The 19,433-nt window shown below is 32.7% G+C and overlaps 1 protein-coding gene and 1 long non-coding RNA gene across 4 annotated transcripts in view; one reads left to right on the top strand and one right to left on the bottom strand.

Annotated features, from left to right (window-relative positions):
- LOC138941495 (uncharacterized) overlaps positions 1-19,433 on the bottom strand; it is a 158,229-nt gene that overhangs the window by 21,415 nt on the left and 117,381 nt on the right. The window lies entirely within an intron of this gene.
- The window catches only part of Kair1d (Kainate-type ionotropic glutamate receptor subunit 1D), a 230,611-nt gene that overhangs the window by 190,047 nt on the left and 21,131 nt on the right, over positions 1-19,433 (top strand). For all 3 annotated transcript variants that reach the window (XM_070311206.1, XM_070311205.1, XM_070311204.1), the window contains 3 exons: positions 4,356-4,497; positions 10,727-10,894; positions 18,387-18,407. In XM_070311206.1, the coding sequence (XP_070167307.1) occupies positions 4,356-4,497; positions 10,727-10,894; positions 18,387-18,407 (331 nt within the window). The remainder of the gene's footprint in view (positions 1-4,355; positions 4,498-10,726; positions 10,895-18,386; positions 18,408-19,433) is intronic.

Here is a 19,433-nt window from a genome sequence, read left to right as displayed (position 1 = left end):
ACAGAGATAGCAAAAGTTGAATCCCAGATTATAATTGAAACAAATATTTAAAATAAATCCTGATCTCTCCCTTTTTTTCTCACATGTCACATGCTGACGAAAAATTTTTACCGCCGAGCGCGTATAATTCTTGAAAGATTAGCAAGAATCATTTTTACATGGAGACATGATATTTCGGCAGGAAATGACGCGCGATAGAACACGCAATCTCGACGTGTCCTTATACGTGGAGAACTGAACTATTCGATCAACGAGGAGGTCACGGAATTGACGTGTCGTCAGCGTTTCGCATTTCCTTGATGAAAAACAAATATTGGAGCGGCGCGTAACCGTCGAGCATGTTGATTATCAAACATATCGAAATGCAGGATGCATTTTTCATCAACGTAACCATCTCGATCGCGCACATCTGATGAAAGAAACTTTTAACGCGATGTCGAATACATCCTAACGAGTACATTAATCAATAAGAATCTTATTTATTTGCTTTGATAGAAAGCATTTATAATAAGTATCTCCATGATATACACAACATAATATTTAATACCATATATTTTTTACTACATCTGTTTACGAACTCTGTATAGATGTTAAAAGTGTTTTCAAACCGGAAGAGGTGGGAAAGAAATTTTATATTAATGTGAAAAAAAATATTTATTTGTAAAAAAAATCTTCTTATCATGTCTACAATTGCAATGTCATTTCACAATGGTCATCCATGATAAGAAATCAATCTTTATCACAATTGAAATAGTGATTTATTACTATAATAAAGACTTATAATGAAATAGCATTTATTGCAATCACTTTATATAAATCACTTAAAAAAATTTCTCGCTAAAACCATTTACGCAAGATTGATTCCTTTAAATATCTACGTAAAAAGAATATACAAATTAATTGTATATATACTATTTTATTAATTTTGAAAAGAGACGATACATTAAAATCGCGCACGACGATCAACTACAATATAAAGATATTAGAAACGGCAATTCCGAGTTCTGTATAATCTTTCATCTTTCGTCTCAATTCGGAAGTCGAGAGATTTGTGGCGTTGATTCGTAACTTTTTTCCCGTAGGCGGAATTAAAAATTCCAAGATTGTTTTATCGTCGTTGTTACGCTTCGTGGCGATACGGTATCTTTCGACCTCTCGCTAAGGGTTGTGACTATCGCACAAGCTATCTCTCGAAAGCTATCTAGAGCAGCGGCGACGACGATCGACTAAAGTATCGCAAGGAGTGGTCTTCTTACAAGAAAAGAAAAAAAAGAGCAAGCAGAAGACATTTGCTCGTCTTACGTCAGGCTGTTTGATTCTTTCCAGAGTGCACCTCGCAATAGTCGTATTATGTCTAGAAGGAAAAAAAGCTCAAACATGAAGAATTCTTTTACGAATCGATTCCTTATCGGTGACAAAGTTTATACTGGACGTTATCGTATAAATGTATCTATAATAAGCTTCGTGTGTCTGCAGTTATTCTTCTCTTTTCTCGATACGTTATCAAAATTGATATCGAGTAGAAAATTATTGTCACAAAATCCATAATAATCGCGCGAAGGAATCATCGGCGTGCAATCGTGTACTCAATTTTTTGCTATATCGATTTTAATAAATAATTTGTGACAATTCAACATCCGCGATAATTAAAGTCGATATTTAACTTGATGTTTTTTTTTTTTTTTACATTTGCACGTATTAATAAAATCTATGCTTTAAAAGTTAGAGCGAAACTCTATCATTTTTTCAAAATAATAATATCATATATTTTGTGCGTAATGTAACATCGAGGAATTGATGCGAGTCAGCTTTTTTATTACAGATCACTCGAATTTTGTAACATCCAAAAATACAGGCTTTGCCTGCATGTTTTTCCAAAATCAGTTTAGCAAATTATTCTGCTCGCACATATAATGCACATTAATATACTTGATATTTGATGAGTAGCTCAGGTTATTCATTGACACAATATAATTGCTATAATATTTATAGCAATCAACATAATTGAAAACACACATAGCTTAGTTAGACTCGATATAAACACAATGATTAATTTAGAGTGACAATTAATCATTGCATAGTAATAACATCAATAACAAATAAGGCTATATAATTTGTAATTATTATATTAATCATCGATCATGCATTAATAGTGGAAATACAGGCACGTTTTATCGAACAGACACTACTGTCAAACTAAAAAGTCTTTGCTCCTACATAAAAAGCTTCCCTAATGTTTTGCCAAATAGATTTACTTTCGTTATTGAATAACGATGATATTAAACTCAATCAGTTTAGTTTACAGATTTTAATTCTACATACAAAAATTTCTTGTTTGTCTTTGAAATATTATATTTGCGCATGAATGTATATATTATTTATTTAAGCTTTTTTTGTGCATGCAATATCATAAATATGAAATAAAAACAAAAGTACGAGAAAAAGATTGTACTTTTATTTTAGACATTAAGGACACATATTTTTTTTTAAATCCATTAAATAATACGGCAAATTCTTCAAAAAATATACGAATAGTATTAAACAATTATACTGCGCGACTAATCAACTAACACATGTTCGAGTACCATGTCAAAAAAGAGAAATTCTCACGGAGAATTTCTCAAATGGCTTTAACTAGCTCCGGCCCTCAGGGTAGTCTCGGATAAAAGCCAGAACTACCAAGCAACGCGATAAAAATCCTGTAAACTCTTAGAAAGCTAAAAGATGACAAAATGTGCGAGTCATTGACGTTGAAACGTAATAATGCTTTGAAATGTTTCACTCTCTCTCTCTCTCTCTCTCTCTCTCTCTCTCTCTCTCTCTCTCTCTAATATTGTAAAGCTATCCAAAGGCAGTATTTTATTGCAAAAAATATGTAATTCTTTCCGTTGAATGCATTTTTATTACTATAGCAAACTGCCTTTATGAAGAATTGTTATGGCCGTAATGCCGATCAGATCAACACCATTGTATCGCTGATACTTACAATTTTGAACAGTTCTTTTTATAATTTTGATAAATCATTCTTAATTGACAGACATAAAAATCAAATTGATAATTTGTTCGTATTTAACTTGAACTGACTAAATATATGTTTCCTCTGATTTTCTTTAATTTTAAACAAATTTCTTATTTTTTGCTCTCAACAATATTTAACATTAATTATCTTGAGCATATCTAGTATCTTGTATTCTTATTTTGCCAAAGACTATTGTCACTAATCAAAAATAATTTTCCTTTTTATTTAAACGTTTATATTTGTAATATATCTTTATCTATCCGTAAAGCTTTCTACGATTATACCAAAATACCTTTTGAAATATTTATTTTATATTATCTTGCATTATTTATTTATAGTTTCGTATTTCTAAAATTTATACAACAAGCGCGATAAAAAATTGTTTGCGAAATAACGCGATATAATTCGGCAATTCCATTCGATAAGGCTATAATTTTTTGACACAATATTGATCTGCTTCAACAATCGAAAGTATGATCAGTCATAAATGCGATTCTCTCCAGTGAAACCTACATTTATAATTCAAGACTATCATAACTCTCTGTTTTCTCCTGTCAACGCATTTTTCCTTTTCCGTTTCACTGTTCGATAAAGTCGCGGAAAGAGGCGCAATCGTCGTCGACGGATGTGGGAATGGAGGTGAAATTCACGAGACGATATGGCTACGAGAGCAACGCGCGCATAAAGGGCACTTTCGCTAAATTATGCATAGGGCATGAAAAATTCCCATGGCGAGCCGAGCCCCCGACCCCCGACTTCCACAGGCTGCATAAGGAGATTCGCATTATCGTACATGTTGAATGACGGGAAGCGACAGAGAGAGAAAGAGAGAGGGGGTGGGGGTGGGGAGGGGGGTGGGGAGGGAGAATCCAAAGGGCAGCCGGCAACGGTATGAAATTTTTATCAGTGGTATAAGGCGGAAAGCATGTCCGGAATCGGAACCGCTCCGTCCCCGAAGAGCATCACAAAAGCAAACGGACCCCGCGAAAATTCCGTACAAGCTTGATGTTATATTTGACATTTGTCTCTCTTGTATTAATTAAGTCGGCATACTTCATTAATTAAATCCGCAGCTGACGAATTTATTTATTTTCTAAGCTACTTACTCTTTGGCCCAACCATATTTCCTTTTGTATTCCTTAAATTGAAAAGTATAAAATGTATAGATACTGAAATATTCATGCACGAGATAGCGGCTCCTTTCGATATTTTTAGACTTTTTTTTTTAATTATATATTCGTCTGCGTTGCTCTCATATTTACTTTCATTTTTATTTATTTTTTAATTATTGAGCCATTTTATTTATCTTTAATAACGAATTATTATTCTGTTTCAGACCGCTATTAAAACAGATCAAGAATTCCGCGGAATCGCATATCGTGCTGGATTGCTCCACCGAGAGAATCTATGATGTGTTGAAACAGGCACAGCAGATCGGAATGATGAGTGACTATCACAGCTACCTTATCACTTCTCTGGTAGGTATCCGAGATTAAATGCGATTAGTAATCAACTTTCCGTACATCGTAAACCAGGAGATAATCCGGAGTAGATGTAAGATCCGCGAAATTGCATCAGGCGCGTCGCTCGTAAGGCTAATTCGTGCGGTCTTCATCGTCTGAGCTATATGCGGCACTTTCAATCTACGAAATGTCGAGAGAGTCGAGAGAGCTATGCCGAAAGACTTAACGTTCTCGCGAAGGTCGAAGATCGATAACTTTACTCCCAGAATAATCGAGCCCCTCGTAAATTACTGCTAAAACGACGAGAAATCGATTACCGTAAAAACGGTAGCGTTGCCACAGTAAAGATTGCCATTTACTGCCGTTGACTCACCGTGATTGAAGAAGTTAAAGGTCAAATAGCTCGATATAGCGTTAAATGGTCTCCATATTGTTTCCGCAAATTTACTCGATCATTATATCTCGAATAATGTAATAATCTATTTTATTCTCCCGTTCTGAAGCAAATTTGATAGATCTTATATCAATATCAAAAATATTGTCACTTTAGATTATTTAAAGATTCGTCAATTGCATATCGCAATTATTTTCAGTAACATTAAATCAATAATAATCTACAATAGTAACAAATAGAGTCTTGGATCTCTATTAAAAGCAATTAAGACGGATAAAAATTTAATTATACGAAGCAAGAGATCTTTAGACTTACTTAGTGAAATGTTAAATTAAAAAAGGATTAACATTTTGTAGGAAGTTTGAAATAAAAAACAATATGAATTATAAATCATTGCGATAAATTAAAATTCAGAAGAAAAAAAACCGCGAATTATTTTGACAAATGCTATATATGACAATTTGCTATAAGATCGCGAATACAGAGTCTTATTTTTAATAGCGATAAAAAATTAAAATATATTTACTTTAAATTTGTTCGCCAACTCGTAACGAGTATAATGAAAATGTTATGTGAGCGCGAGACGCGCAACTTGACGAAACATTCACTCAAACGAGTAAAAGGAGGAAGTAGTTAAAATTGGAAGCTGTCTCAGGATAATTAGTAATTTACAGCCGTCTCGGCGGCGCGAGTGGAAGCATCCGTGAGAAGACATCTCGTCGCACGAGCGAGACGCTACGAGAAATCGTCGTCGCGTCGACGTCGACATTCGCGCGACGGCAATATAAGTGATAAAAAATAAATAGGACTTTAAATGGACACGCCATATAACCGCAAGCGGTGCAATTTATCTTGGCGCGCCTCCTCCCTTTCCTACCAGATTTCAATTTAGATCCATTAAAATGTAAATCAGCGAGGGTATTTGTTCAAGCGCGCGAGAAAGAATCGAGCTATGCTTCTTCAACCGGCTTCTTTCCGTTGACTCTATTGACGACGGACGATTTGACAAATTCCTATTGACGATCATTGGTATCAATTCATGAACGACGAGCTAGCAATCGCGTAGTTTAGCGCGGTTTGGATCCATCGTGAAATTTCTTCCTGCATGGATATTACTTTGACCCAGATACATCAACGTAACGTTAAGATGTGGAAAACTATCATGTGGAAAGCTATAAAAGGAAATATACTATATAACATTAATGGATCTTTTTAAGTACCACATTTTTTTAGAAAACAAAATATGTTCGTTATATTTCTCTTTGACGATCATTTAAATTTGGTTGTTTTATTGTACGGATGCAATATCTTAATGCCAATGATCGCCAAATTTCTTATATCCCTAATAAACTATTAAATATGATAGATCATCCATTTAGCAGTTTCAACGATAACTTGAAGAAGATTGATGAAATCAGCCATAAATTCCATTAATAATATATGATTATTTTTAATGATTCTATTGTAAAATATGCATTATACAATATACGTTATTAGCAGAGACTATTAATTTATAAGATGTGCTTGTTTCATTAATATTAATTGTTACGCATGCAAAGGAAGCACATAGCGAGAATAAATGGGCGCGAGCTTTTAAAAAAACATTAAACCGAGTAAACGATGCAATCTAATGCAGGGGGGAAAAGGGCGAATGATAAATTATTAAACAAGCGCGGCCAGATTTGTTGGCATGAAGGAGTTTCGGTGAGATGAAAAAGGATAAGGCTGCTTAATAATTGCTTAGCGTCGCGGCTGATTTCCATCGCGCCGTAGAAATTTTACGGTATACCCGAGACGATATGTCCCAACATTTTCACTTACGTCGGCCAGTCGTCAAGGCTCTCGGATGGAAAAATTGGCCATCGTCCATCAACTTGGCCTTTCCGCGGCACGGTCGGGAAATCTGCACAGCTGTGTGTTACACATGGGCGAATATAGGCACACGCACCGTTGCAGCATTAACGATTCTTGCTCGGTCACTGCAAGCTCGACTTTCGACGGATTACCCTTCATCGAATTAAGTCCGCCCCATGAAACAGTGATTTTGCAATGAAATTATGAGCGTCCGTCCTCTCCCGCAGACGCCCCTTGGTTGAGACCAAGCGAATTTTGCAGCATCCTTCGAATTTAGCGACGTCGTCGTATCGTTATGGTTTTCGTGCGATCATTACGATGATTGTTATAGTCATTATAGCTTTAGCCGCCATTAAGACGCTTATTACGGACATCCATCGCTTGTACGATGATACGCCGCTGGATTTTCGCGCGCTCCACTTTAGAACTCTCGAGTTCTCACAGAAATATCCTGTTTCGTGCTGAAATAGAAGACTTTCCAAGCAAAATTTCGCTCAATAAAAAGACACTTAACGGTCTTTAATCAGGAAACTGTGAAACCAGAAATATGTAAGAAAGTTAATCAGGAAAATGCAAAATTTTGAAAATTGCTTAAAGAAAAGCCAAATTTTTCTACTAGAAGGAAAATAATAATAATACACACAACTATTTGCAAATATCAAAATAGAAATAAATAATTAATTATTAAATTCGAATATATATAATCCAACATTATCAGAATGATTTATTCATTCAAACGTAAAATTCAAAACAAAATTTTCATTCGCGAATTAAAAACAGATTTAATTCATGCGCAGATATTTTTATACGATTTAAAATAATTACGAAAGCAGATTATCAATGTTTTATTCCTTTATTTTTATCTCTACGTAAAGTTTAAAGAATATTAACACGATAAAAGTTTCATATCGTGTTTGTTTTTATTTAAAAATTGAAATAATCCCAAATAATACCTATCGATCCATAATTGTCGCGTCGAATAAATGTAGCGGAATACAAATTAGATGTTTAAAAGCCTGCTGTACAACATAACTTTGACATATGACCAAACCGAATATAGTTGTACAATGCAGTAATACACATCTCTACAATGTGCATATAAACCATCTGTCAAACAGCTTCGACGATATTCTCCGCGTCCGCGAATTCGCACGCGCCGGCTGTTTCCGTTTCAAACTAGTTACGAGCGAACGAAAATTTAATGACAGATTCTCGCAGCCGCTACGCGGGAGCAGTGCACAATATGCCGTGTGAAAAGCAATATTCTTCCCGGATCCGCATCCATATTCCGCGGGCGCGATGATAACATGTTGAGAATAAAACCGATCCCTTTGTTACTCTCGCTCCTCTGTTACTCTTGCAGGTGAACGAAAATCCGATATCGCGTGTATATTTACACGGCCCCTGTATCGAGACGAATAGGCGAGGAGAGGATACAGCAATCTGTTTTCCATCAACGTTATGGATGAAAAGTATCCGACAGATATTCATTCCGAGCCCGCGACCATCGGATCGAGTTGCGATCGATCGATAGTCATTTATGCGTGACATACGCATCTCGCGTGACGCGCGCGCGCAGTCTTTTCTCGTGCGCGATTTTCAAACAATATGTTAATAAAATGTTACACATGTGAGATGGGAGACACAATGTTGCTGCTGTGGATTGTCACGCTGCAAGAAGTTACACGTACAATAATCGTATTCGCGCCATTATGTGCTCACGGAAGAGTTTTTTGGATTTTTCTCTCCGTTCCCCTCGCTTTACCAACACAAACTACTCTTTTGGCGTTTATAACTAGTATACTAGTTTTATTAAATTATATATTAAAATAAATTATGAATATTAAATTTGTATCGATTAAAAATAATGAGTAAATAGAGCAACACAATAATTTTTTAACCAGTAAAAGTAATAATTTTGAGCTCATTGAAAACTAACTAAGAGCATTAAAACATAATAATTATTAATTTTATCATTGAAAACTTCTTCTTGCATTATTTTATTTGCTTAAAAGGGATTTATTTATTTAATATTATATTTGTTCTAATTATATCTTCATAATAATTATGTGACATATTTATACATTTTATAACATTTCTCTAAATTTTATCTTTTCTTATCTTTGCAAATGTCAAAGTATCACATTCGTATACAGAATAATTTAAAATCTTTTAATCTGGACTTGGAATCAATTTTTCGTTAACAAAGATTTGACTAAAGGACTTTTTTTTTAGAATCATTCATTATTTAATATATATATTTGTGATATAAAATTTTATTATTCATTAGCTATTATTGTATATTTTTATCTATCGAAAGCCTTTTTGATATTCCTTTTTTATTCGAAAAATATTGACGCTTTTTCTATGCAATAATTTTATTAAGAAAAAATCGATTTTATATATTGGCATTTGCCTTTATTATGTTATAAGTTTATTGAACCAGTTTTCATAATCATTTTGAAATTGATGATACTTCAAAAATGCTTTTTTGTGAGTTTTATTTTCGCGTGTTGTTTTTTCGGATATTGATAATCGCAACGATCGTTACAGAAGTAATAAAGGACAGAATGAGAAAAAGTAAAGAGATATAAAGTTTCTAACTGTAATGCGTCATCTGCAACCATTGCGCGTTATTGTACTTGGCAAGTGCGATTTCGATGTCGTGTTACAATGTGTCTCGAAGGAGGATGGACCGGATGTAGCCGGAGGCGAGATGATGATCGATCACCGACGCGACGATCAATCGATCCGCGCGACATCGGCAACATGGATACGTCGCCAAGTGTGTCGATTTACTCGCGAAGACAGCAGATCGGGAATATCGAACTTATCCATCATGTTCCCGTATGCGGGACAAAGGATAATAAATAGCCGCGGCGACGCGAGTATTCGAAAAGATGAGAACTGAGATGCGCCTTCGAGCTGCATGCGACTTTAAATCACGTCGGACTACCAGCGTCACAGATACCAGCCCGCATGAAGCGGATCTTCCTATGCTTGAGTTATCTTTATTTCCGCTGATAGCCACGGAATACATCACGGTGAATGCGGCCTCACACATTCTTCGTGTTCAGGTGTCGATTGTGGCAAAAATAAATGACGAGAGAAAGAGAAAGATACTTTATTGTATCTTATACACAAAATATGTTTCAATTTTCCTTCTGCGCAGTCGGTTATTAAGTTATAAATTAAATATTAAAAGTAATAAGAGTAATCTATCAAAAAGATAAGAAACGATACAGATAATAGGAAGAATGTGAATGCTTTTTCCTCTAAATCGGACACAATTTTCGCAATGCGATAAAAACTGGGAAAATTTTTATAAAAAATATTTGAAATAAAATATCAATCTCTTTTGGAAAATCACACAGAAATCGCCCAACTTTACTAGATTCAACATCTGTCAAAGCGATTAGTACCTTACGTAATCCGAAGTAGAACCTTATATCGTGAAAAGCAATCCTCCGAAAAGATCTAACATCATGTTGGCCTTACCATGTAAATTCGATTGAAATTTATCTTACATAATTAATCGTACGTTATAAATCGTAAAACAGTTTCAGAGATAAAGAATCATACCAATCTAAAAAAAAATTTTCTTACTTACTTCAAAAAATTTATTTTATTATTTTTATTATTATTTTATTTTTATTATTATCTTATTTTAACTAAAAAATTATAAATTTGACTAAACTTATCAAATTTATATTTTATTTTTATAAAATACGATATTTATTAAAATATAAGATAATACTTGCAAAAATAAGGATTAAGTCGGTTAAGATCGGTAAAAATCTTCTAGAAATAGCCAAACTATAAATATTCACATAAAATGTGGTAATAGAAAAGAGAGATTGTAATACATTATTGAATATACATACACCACACGGAATGTGCGGTATAGCTGATATAAAATCCCATGATTTAGTAGAGAAGTATGTGATTGATAATAGGAATTTATGTCACGATTGATCGAAATTCTCCTCTTTTCAGGACTTGCATACCGTCGACTTGGAAGAATTCAGGCACGGCGGGACCAATATCACTGCCTTTCGATTAGTAGATCCGGAGAAGCCGGAAATCCAGAAGGTAATTCAAGACTGGATCTACGGTGAGAAGCGCTATAATCGCGAGCTCGATATGGGACAAAACAGCAACAAGGTAAGGTGTATCTCGCGAAGGAGTTAGTTACATTAGTAACAGAGAATGGATCGCCGCTATACTACGGCGATCCATATTGCAGCAGCTATATTGAAGTCGTTCATTTTGCCGATGTCGATATTTCGCTCTCAAAATTCTCCTCGGGCATAAAATATAAATATAAATAATACGTAGCGCAAGATATACGCAGCGTCGCAAAGTGTAAATATAGAGAGAGAACGTTATGTATGCAAATGCAAAGATCGTTCCGCTACGAAATATGTTCCCGTCCTTAAAGCGGCCGCGCGTCTCACGTAATAACACTCTAATCCCGCATTCTTCGCGCAAACCCGTCTGACAGTCGCATCGATCTATTTCTCGGTTCTTTTCGTTCGCGAGACTTAGCGGAAGTCAACTCACGCTCTTTGAGTGTAGTCGAGAATAAATATTGTATATAAACGTTAAGTAATATATTCTTACATTCGAAACTTGATTGTGTCGTGGAGAAATTAAATTCTTCCATAGCACTTGCCGATTCTCATAAGAATGCAAATATCGTAAAAGAGACCGAGCTATAACTGTCGGATCTCGTTTTCAATTTCGCTCGATCAAATTTGCGATAGCTCGTGTCCGCTATTTGCGAGGTATGTAACGCGAAAAGAGGTCGCATCCTTATAATTAGATGAATATCAGATAGATGTTTAAACCAGTCGCATATTATTTTCGAATAGCAAATACTAGAGGCCAAAATACAAGGTAATTGTATGTGTCAAAATAATTTCATTTTTTTAATTGTCAATAATTAAAAATAAAACGATATTGGTAATTTGTAGAATAGCATTTGTATATATTAAGTAATTTGAAATAGCCTAAGATTTAAATTTATAGATATTAAACATCAAAAAATGCCAAATATTGATTAAATCTCATCAAATTTTCCATACAAATATATTGATTTCAAATTTGTCAAAAAGTTTACCAAACATAATATGTTTCTGGTAATATATTCTGTATATTTACTCTGAAATTATACAATCAATAATAATACGCAAATATAGATTTATACGGCTGTAACGATTCCCTTTGTACATATTTCGGTGCACCAAAATGAAACCGTTCAAACGTAAAAGCAGTATTTCGAGCATTAGTTAATTAGTTAGTTTATTCGGAGAATTTTTTTAAATGTCAAACTGGAATTTTTAATAAAAATAGGAAAAGAAACTTGCTAATATTACACTTTCACGGACCATAAAATCTACATTCTACAACATGTATGTAAAAGCATCATTACGTTATTGTGATTATTTATTTCAAAAATTTTATAAATATTATGATAGGTGGTAAAAAAAGAGTTTAATTATTTATATGAAATTTTCAGACGATTTCACGCGCTTCGATACTAAATGAATAATAAAAACAAGATATAAATATATATATTTTTTTAAATTAAATATTTGAAACAAATGTAATGCTGGCACTCATAATCAGCAGACATACAGCATATCTGTAATACAATATTATATTAATACGCACCAAAAGTAAAATATACAATGCACAAAACATTATCCGTAATATTATATATACAATACTACGTAAATCATATCAGTAATGTAATATTAGTACGAATATCGAAATTGTAAACAAATTGTCTCTAATTTTGCATTTTCGTAAAATCATGAACGCAAACGGATCTCTGGTTTTATGTGTACATTGAATTTGTAAAGATCAGGTCAGGCAGAATGCAATAGTCCATGAGTAAATACGATTTCCGCCTTGTTCGTAGATGCGGTTTGCAAAACATTTTTTTTTTTTTTTTTTTTTTGTAAGCCGATTTCAAGTACAATCCGTACGAAGGCGAGAACGTCGTGCGAATCGCAGCGCAGGAAATTACGTGTACAGTTTACCTACTTCTACCAAACACATATTCTGTACATGACGATGTAATGAAACGGCGGCAAATTAATCGGTACATACGTATATACACGTGTACATGAGAGAGTACACGCGAGTTTGCAGGTACTTCCATTAGGTGTCGATATTTTATTGGACGTATCGATTAAGTCGATATACCATACAGACGTGACGTATAACGTTATAAGGTGAGTCTTAGCTCTCGTTTCCTGTATAAGACGTAATAATTCCAGAGATTTTCATAAAAGTAGATGTTAAAATTGCTCATAATATAAATAATATTTAAAAAATAGTTTCTTTAAATTTCATTTTTCTTGTGCTAAAAGCTTTATTATTATTATTATTATTATCAATATTAATATCTTAATCTCTTTCTATTATATTGGTAGTGTTTTAAAAATTCATTTTTCATACAATATGTATGCATTATTATAGATAGAAATTCGTTAGTATTAAATGACATTTTTTAAAATAGAAAAAAAGGTTGATTCAAAGACAAATTCTATGTTTGTCGTCGAACATTGATTGCCCTGCCTTTTCATAATTAATAGCGTGTAATTATTAGAGAATGACTATTCGTGATTCATCGAGAAATATATTGTAATAAATCTTAGCTTCTTTATCTTTGTTCATTCATCAAAATTATTACTAAGATTATTGCTCTCGTTCTTGTCATTATTCTATTTATATTTGCAATCTGTAATTACATCGTGCTAATATATTTATTACGTTCGTATAGTATATTTTACATTATGTTACCCAGAAAAGCAAACATACGTATATATATATATATATAAAAGGTAGCCGTCTGCAAAAAAGTTCTTCTTCATAAACAAATACGCGTATATTAAACATTAATAAAAAATATATGTCTTTTGCTAATTCCATATTTAAGTATATTTTACCTATAGCTAATTAATATATTTATATTAATATTTTAATATTTTTACTACAGTTAATTAAATTTATATCATTGATGGTTATATCTTAAGCTAAAATATGGTAACGATTTTTTGTTTAATACATATTTAATAATAATTTCTTGCATAATAAATAATGCTTGTATCAAAAAATATTCCCTTATAGTTTCACGAGTGTGAATGTAATATGATCTCAATTCGTAATTATAATAAAATCCCGTTCGTATAACGTGTTAGATAAATTTCCAAAATTTTGCGTTTTTTTTTTTTTTTATAATAAACAATATATCTTCGAATTTTGTATAACCGATGAATATCGTATAACGAGTGGAATCGTATAACGCGGAACGTATCCTAGCGGTACGCATTTCAAAGAATTTTAAGAGTGAAATCCCTGAATCTCTTTTAGAATGAACTATCACTGCGCCGTAAAAGGAGCAAGTGCCGAGACGCCAATTCGCAAAAAGCGAATTATATCGTCCGTCGCATCTGGCACGGCATCAACTGCAGAAAAGTTGAGAAGCGCGAATCCGTACGTTCGGCTATTTCGAAGGAAGCAACATCTGCCGCGTCCAGCGCGCCGGGCCCTTAAAAAGGTCAATTTGCCCCGACACGGTTGCACGTTCGCGCGAACTTTTCAACAACTTTTTGCCAATGTTCCGCGGTATACGCGTAACTGCAGTATCCCGTACGAGGATGTGACGGATCTGCTCGTATCGTTCGTTGAAATAGCGACAATATTTCGCGAAAGATGTTTTCTCACATCGTTTCCCTTTTTCGCGCGAAAGTCGAAACATGATTCAAGCAAACTAACATTTAATCCTTTGCCAAAGCGCGCTTATAAAATAAGGAGTATTTTTTGGCAGTTTATTTTTATGCAATTTATTTTTCAATAATATTTTTTATACATGATTTCCTAATCTTATTATATACTTTGTGAAAGAAAGAAAGAAGAGAGAGATGATATATTTTTTATAATTCTTGTACAATTTATTTAAACATTATATAAATTAATAATTTCAATACATACGCTAATCCGTTTCATGTTGCATGTATTTATGCCTCTACAGATGATATGACGCTATACCAAAATCACATAAGACAAAACAGTAGATTTATGAAATTATAAAAACATAATCATAAGATGTATTAAATATTACAAAAATATATTTATAAAGATAACATGGCAGAAAAATAATGAAATATTAATTGAATGTTGGATAATATAATCAGCTTTGCGAAGATGTCGATCTTATGATATTTATATTACACAACTTTTAGGTTTGAACATCATATATTTAATAATTCCATAAATTTTTATTAAAATTGAATAATTTGCTTAAGATACTTAATAAGTAAAAACAATTCGCACAAAATATAAGATAGCTATATTAAAAAGAAACATCATGCTAGAACAGGATTTTTAAGCAAAAACGCAAAATTTGTGTTATATATAAAATCAATTTAAGAAAATTTGTAATATATGGTAACTAATTGCTCCCCGTGCGACGAGATAGCTTCAGACATTTTACAGACACATTTTTAATTTATCCATCTTTTTCCATCTTTTTCTCTTCATAATTTCAGAATAGCTTCAATTTTTCTCTCTCTCTCTCTCTTTTTTTTTTTTTTTTTTTTTTTTTTTTTTTTTTTTTTTTTTTTTTTAAAGCATGCTCACCCGTTTGATCTGTGACCCGTTCATAATACGGAGAAAATGACTTTTCGCATCATGCGTACGGCAAATGCGTACATATAGGCATATACATATAGAAGACGACTTATTACATTTTTCCAATCGTTATTATATATATTGATATAGTCACGCTCTGACCTGATATAAATCGTAAGAAAGGAGAGAGAGAGAGAGAGAGAGAGAGAGAGAGAGAGAGAGAGAAATATCATTTTTACTTTCAAGGTGTTCAAAACTTTTCTCTCTTTCTCTCTCTCTCTCTCTCTCTCTCTCTCTCTCTCTCTCTCTTTCATTTCTTTAATTCTTAATCTGACTTATTACAATTTGATTTTGAATGACTAATTCACTAATATAGAATAATTATGTGTTTTAAAAATATCACTTCGAAGAAAGAAAAAGTACAGCCAAAAATTTAATCGATATTGCATAAAATGTATCAAATTTAATCTATATATTATTTAATCAAAACGCGTATTCAGGATGAAAAAAAAATTACACAAAACTAATTGTTGCGGGATATGCTCGCCAATATTTTATTTTCATCATATGGTATAGACGTATAGAATCTGCAGTAGTTTTTTTCGTTTCGAAGAGACAGTCAATAGTTCATGGAAGATATATCATCATGACGATAGATATTCACTTACTCGCTTCAGCGAGAAGAGAACAATGAAATAGTGGCACAAAGAAACACTCGGTTTCTTGTAAAATCTTGCAAAATAAAAGTTATAAAATCGTCAATTGAAGTCGCGCAAAGTGTATTGCAACCAAAGACTTGCGGCACGCCATCGATTCGTGGCATGCAAAAAAACATCAGTAATAAAAATTTTCTCAATTCACCAGTTTCATCAAGCACAGTGTCGCAGTTTTAAACGAGACACCGACTATTAGACTTACTGTCTTAAAATCAGAAATATAAAAGTCGCGATGAAAAAAAAAAAGAAAAGAAAAGAAAAGAATTAGCGAACTTCTTGAATTCAGATTCTTAAGTAAGATCGTACTTTCTCATGCTCGACATTTATTAACAAAGAAAAACTTACTAGACATTTAAAGTTACAGAATTTTAATGTTTTGTTGATAACAAATATACATTTGTCGATTGCGTATCATTTCATTGTTATATTATTATCCCATTACTATCTAAAATTCGATAACAACGTGGCGAATCTTGTACTTTAATTATACTCATTAAAAATATGTTAATTATTGGAATAATTAATCGTTTTTTTTCCTAATAAAATATAATAATGTTGTCGCACTTTGATTTCTTATAAAGAAAATTTTCAAGAGAAACGTTTGGAAACGGGCAAATAAAAGCCAAACGCATAAAAGTATAGCACAAATAAAGCTTCAAGAATTTTTTCGAGAAAAAAGAAGATTTAATAAAACGTTCTGGTCCATTTTTAGACCATCTTTAGCAACCGTCAAAAAGATAAAAGACGTCATATCATACAAACAGTAAGATACAGTTGAAATATGCTTAATCGACCTTTTGTGTTCGGAATCTTAGAATTTTTATTCATTGAAACAATATTTTTTACGATTTTTATAAAAGAATACAGCGAGAGATTACTCGCAAATTTTAGAGGCAATAGAAGAAACCAGACCACGCACATAGTAATTGTAAATGAACGCGTATGGACAAGGGGCGAAGATTTCGTCTCTCTTCATCTATATACGAACGAGGAAACATTTTCCGTCATCCGTTCAGGATTTGTCCTTATAGAACGAATACCTTTAAGACCGTGCAATCGACGGGAAACCTCTATCTCTGGATAGGCGTTGTATTCATGGGAAATTTATCAGTAAAGGGCAAATTCCAGGGCGTTTCCACTCTCGAGCCGACACGAGGCTGGTTACTGCCAAGAGGGTGGATTATCCAAGCGGCACAATGGCCGCTAGGTCTGCGGATTCCTCTACGTAAAACTCACAGGGCCAAGAACATCTCGTACATTCAATTCTTTTACGATTTTATTATATTCTTCCAAATATCCTCTCCATTTAATCGTATTCTCAAGCATTTTATGCGTTTTTTTAAAAAAACTATGATTTACTTACCGATAACTAAAATTTATATTTCAAAGAAAACTATTAGATTAGTAGCCATTTCTAAAATTTTAATAGATTCTATAAATTGATGCGATTTTTAACAATACGTATGTTCCTATTTTCCCCTTTTCTCATCTAAATTAAAAATATTTCACTATAAATCACTGTGTAATTAATTTTAAAAGAGATCTAAATTTCATGTATATGAAAATTATCTCAGTTTATATGAATCTAGTTTGGAGAAGCAAATTGGCAATTCTTGAAAAGATCATAATTTCTCATTTGACTCTTAATTGACAAAATACGTGTACACCTCTCTAATTTGATAGTGTAATATACATATAAATATATATATATTTGCCTATAATCTAGGCATCATTGAACTAATTGAAGACTCACTTAGCCTCATTCGAAATTTCATAGCAACGTTACGCAACGGCGTTGTCGCGTAACGAACAATCACGTTTGGCCAAATTTCGTAACCGGATATTTTATTGTTCGGGAGAATGTCGACAATCTTGTTACGAGCGTGTCAAAGTCAGGCTAATTAACTCAATCGTGTATTCAAATCCGACGACACAAACGAACGATATATTGATTCGATTATAATAAATACGATATATGTAACGATTGAAATTGTCAGAATCGAAGTAGCGAGTTATTCGAAACTTATACATAAATTGCGGATTTTACGTAAGAAATTCAAAGTAGCGATTACGTAGCACAAATTTACATCTCAAGCTTTCTAAAGATGATTAAGAAACTATCTCATTCTATTCTAAAGACGATCCTATCTATCATTTAACTTAATGTTCTATACTTTGTTAATTTTACTTTTCCAATATCTCCCAATAAAGTATAATAATTTTTTCAATCCTCTCATAAAAATATTTTAAAATATTAAATTTTTTCTCTATTTCTTTTTCACGCACGCATGGAACAGAATAATCTCACAACTATAAAGGTAAGTTAAACATACGTTTGTTATAAATAGTTAGAAAAATATCTACTAGCGGCTGTGTTAAAGTTTATTGAAATAATGCGTCTCGAAATAATATATTCCCAAAATTCTGCAAGATTTGTAACAAAAAACATTGATATAAATAATTGCAAATTTCACGATGACAAAAATTGATGGGTTGTGTTTTATCGATAGAATATAAATTAAAATGATCGGTATTATGTTTACATTTATAATTCATTATTTACGAGTAAGTATGAAGATACTAATCAAAAAACCAACCCCGACTTGACCGTAATTACCAAAAGCTACACAGTTACATTAAATTATACGATCGTTACTTTATGTTGTCGTGCGCGTGTGTAATACAATACATTGCGTTATAAAATAACGTAGTAGAGTGTTGTTTTAAAAATTTAAATTTTCTAAAATTAAAGAACAAAACTTTTATAGAAATAAAACTATCATACCAATCATAATCAATTTTATACAAATTTTATATTATAAAAGATTAATTAAATTCTAAGATACTTTGTATAAAAGAAAACGAACTAATCAACGCGAATGCAAATTTAAATTAAATTGCATTCTTTTTGAATAAAAGAAGACTTGAGAAAAACTATTATAAAAGTATCTACGATTCCTATTGTAACCGCGTTCCAAATAAATTTTTTACTTTCTCGTAAAGTGTCAAGAATCTATAGAAACTGTTTTAAATGCCATTTGAATTTCTCTTATAAAAACAGAATTATTTTAATAAGCAGTCTTCCCGAATCGTTTTATAAGAGTTCGCCATAAATGACGTAAGAAGAGAAATTCTACCGATCATTGGGCATAAATATTCAGAATGTTTGATATCCTTTAACATGCAATTTTAATGTAATCGGGCGTATTCGACGCATGCATTCTTTTTTTATCTCCCGCGAATAATGTGCAAGTAATAAATAAAGTTTAGGGAAAAGCGTTGCTTTCTCATGGAACTTGTATTTGTCCGAAACTTCGGCGTATCTATATAAGAATATCACCCTA

The sequence above is a fragment of the Polyergus mexicanus genome, unplaced genomic scaffold, assembly GCF_030449975.1.
Source record: "Polyergus mexicanus isolate NDT 795.1 unplaced genomic scaffold, iyPolMexi1.0 SCAF_19, whole genome shotgun sequence".
Taxonomy (NCBI): domain Eukaryota; kingdom Metazoa; phylum Arthropoda; class Insecta; order Hymenoptera; family Formicidae; genus Polyergus; species Polyergus mexicanus.
This window is presented reverse-complemented; position numbering and strand designations above follow the sequence as displayed.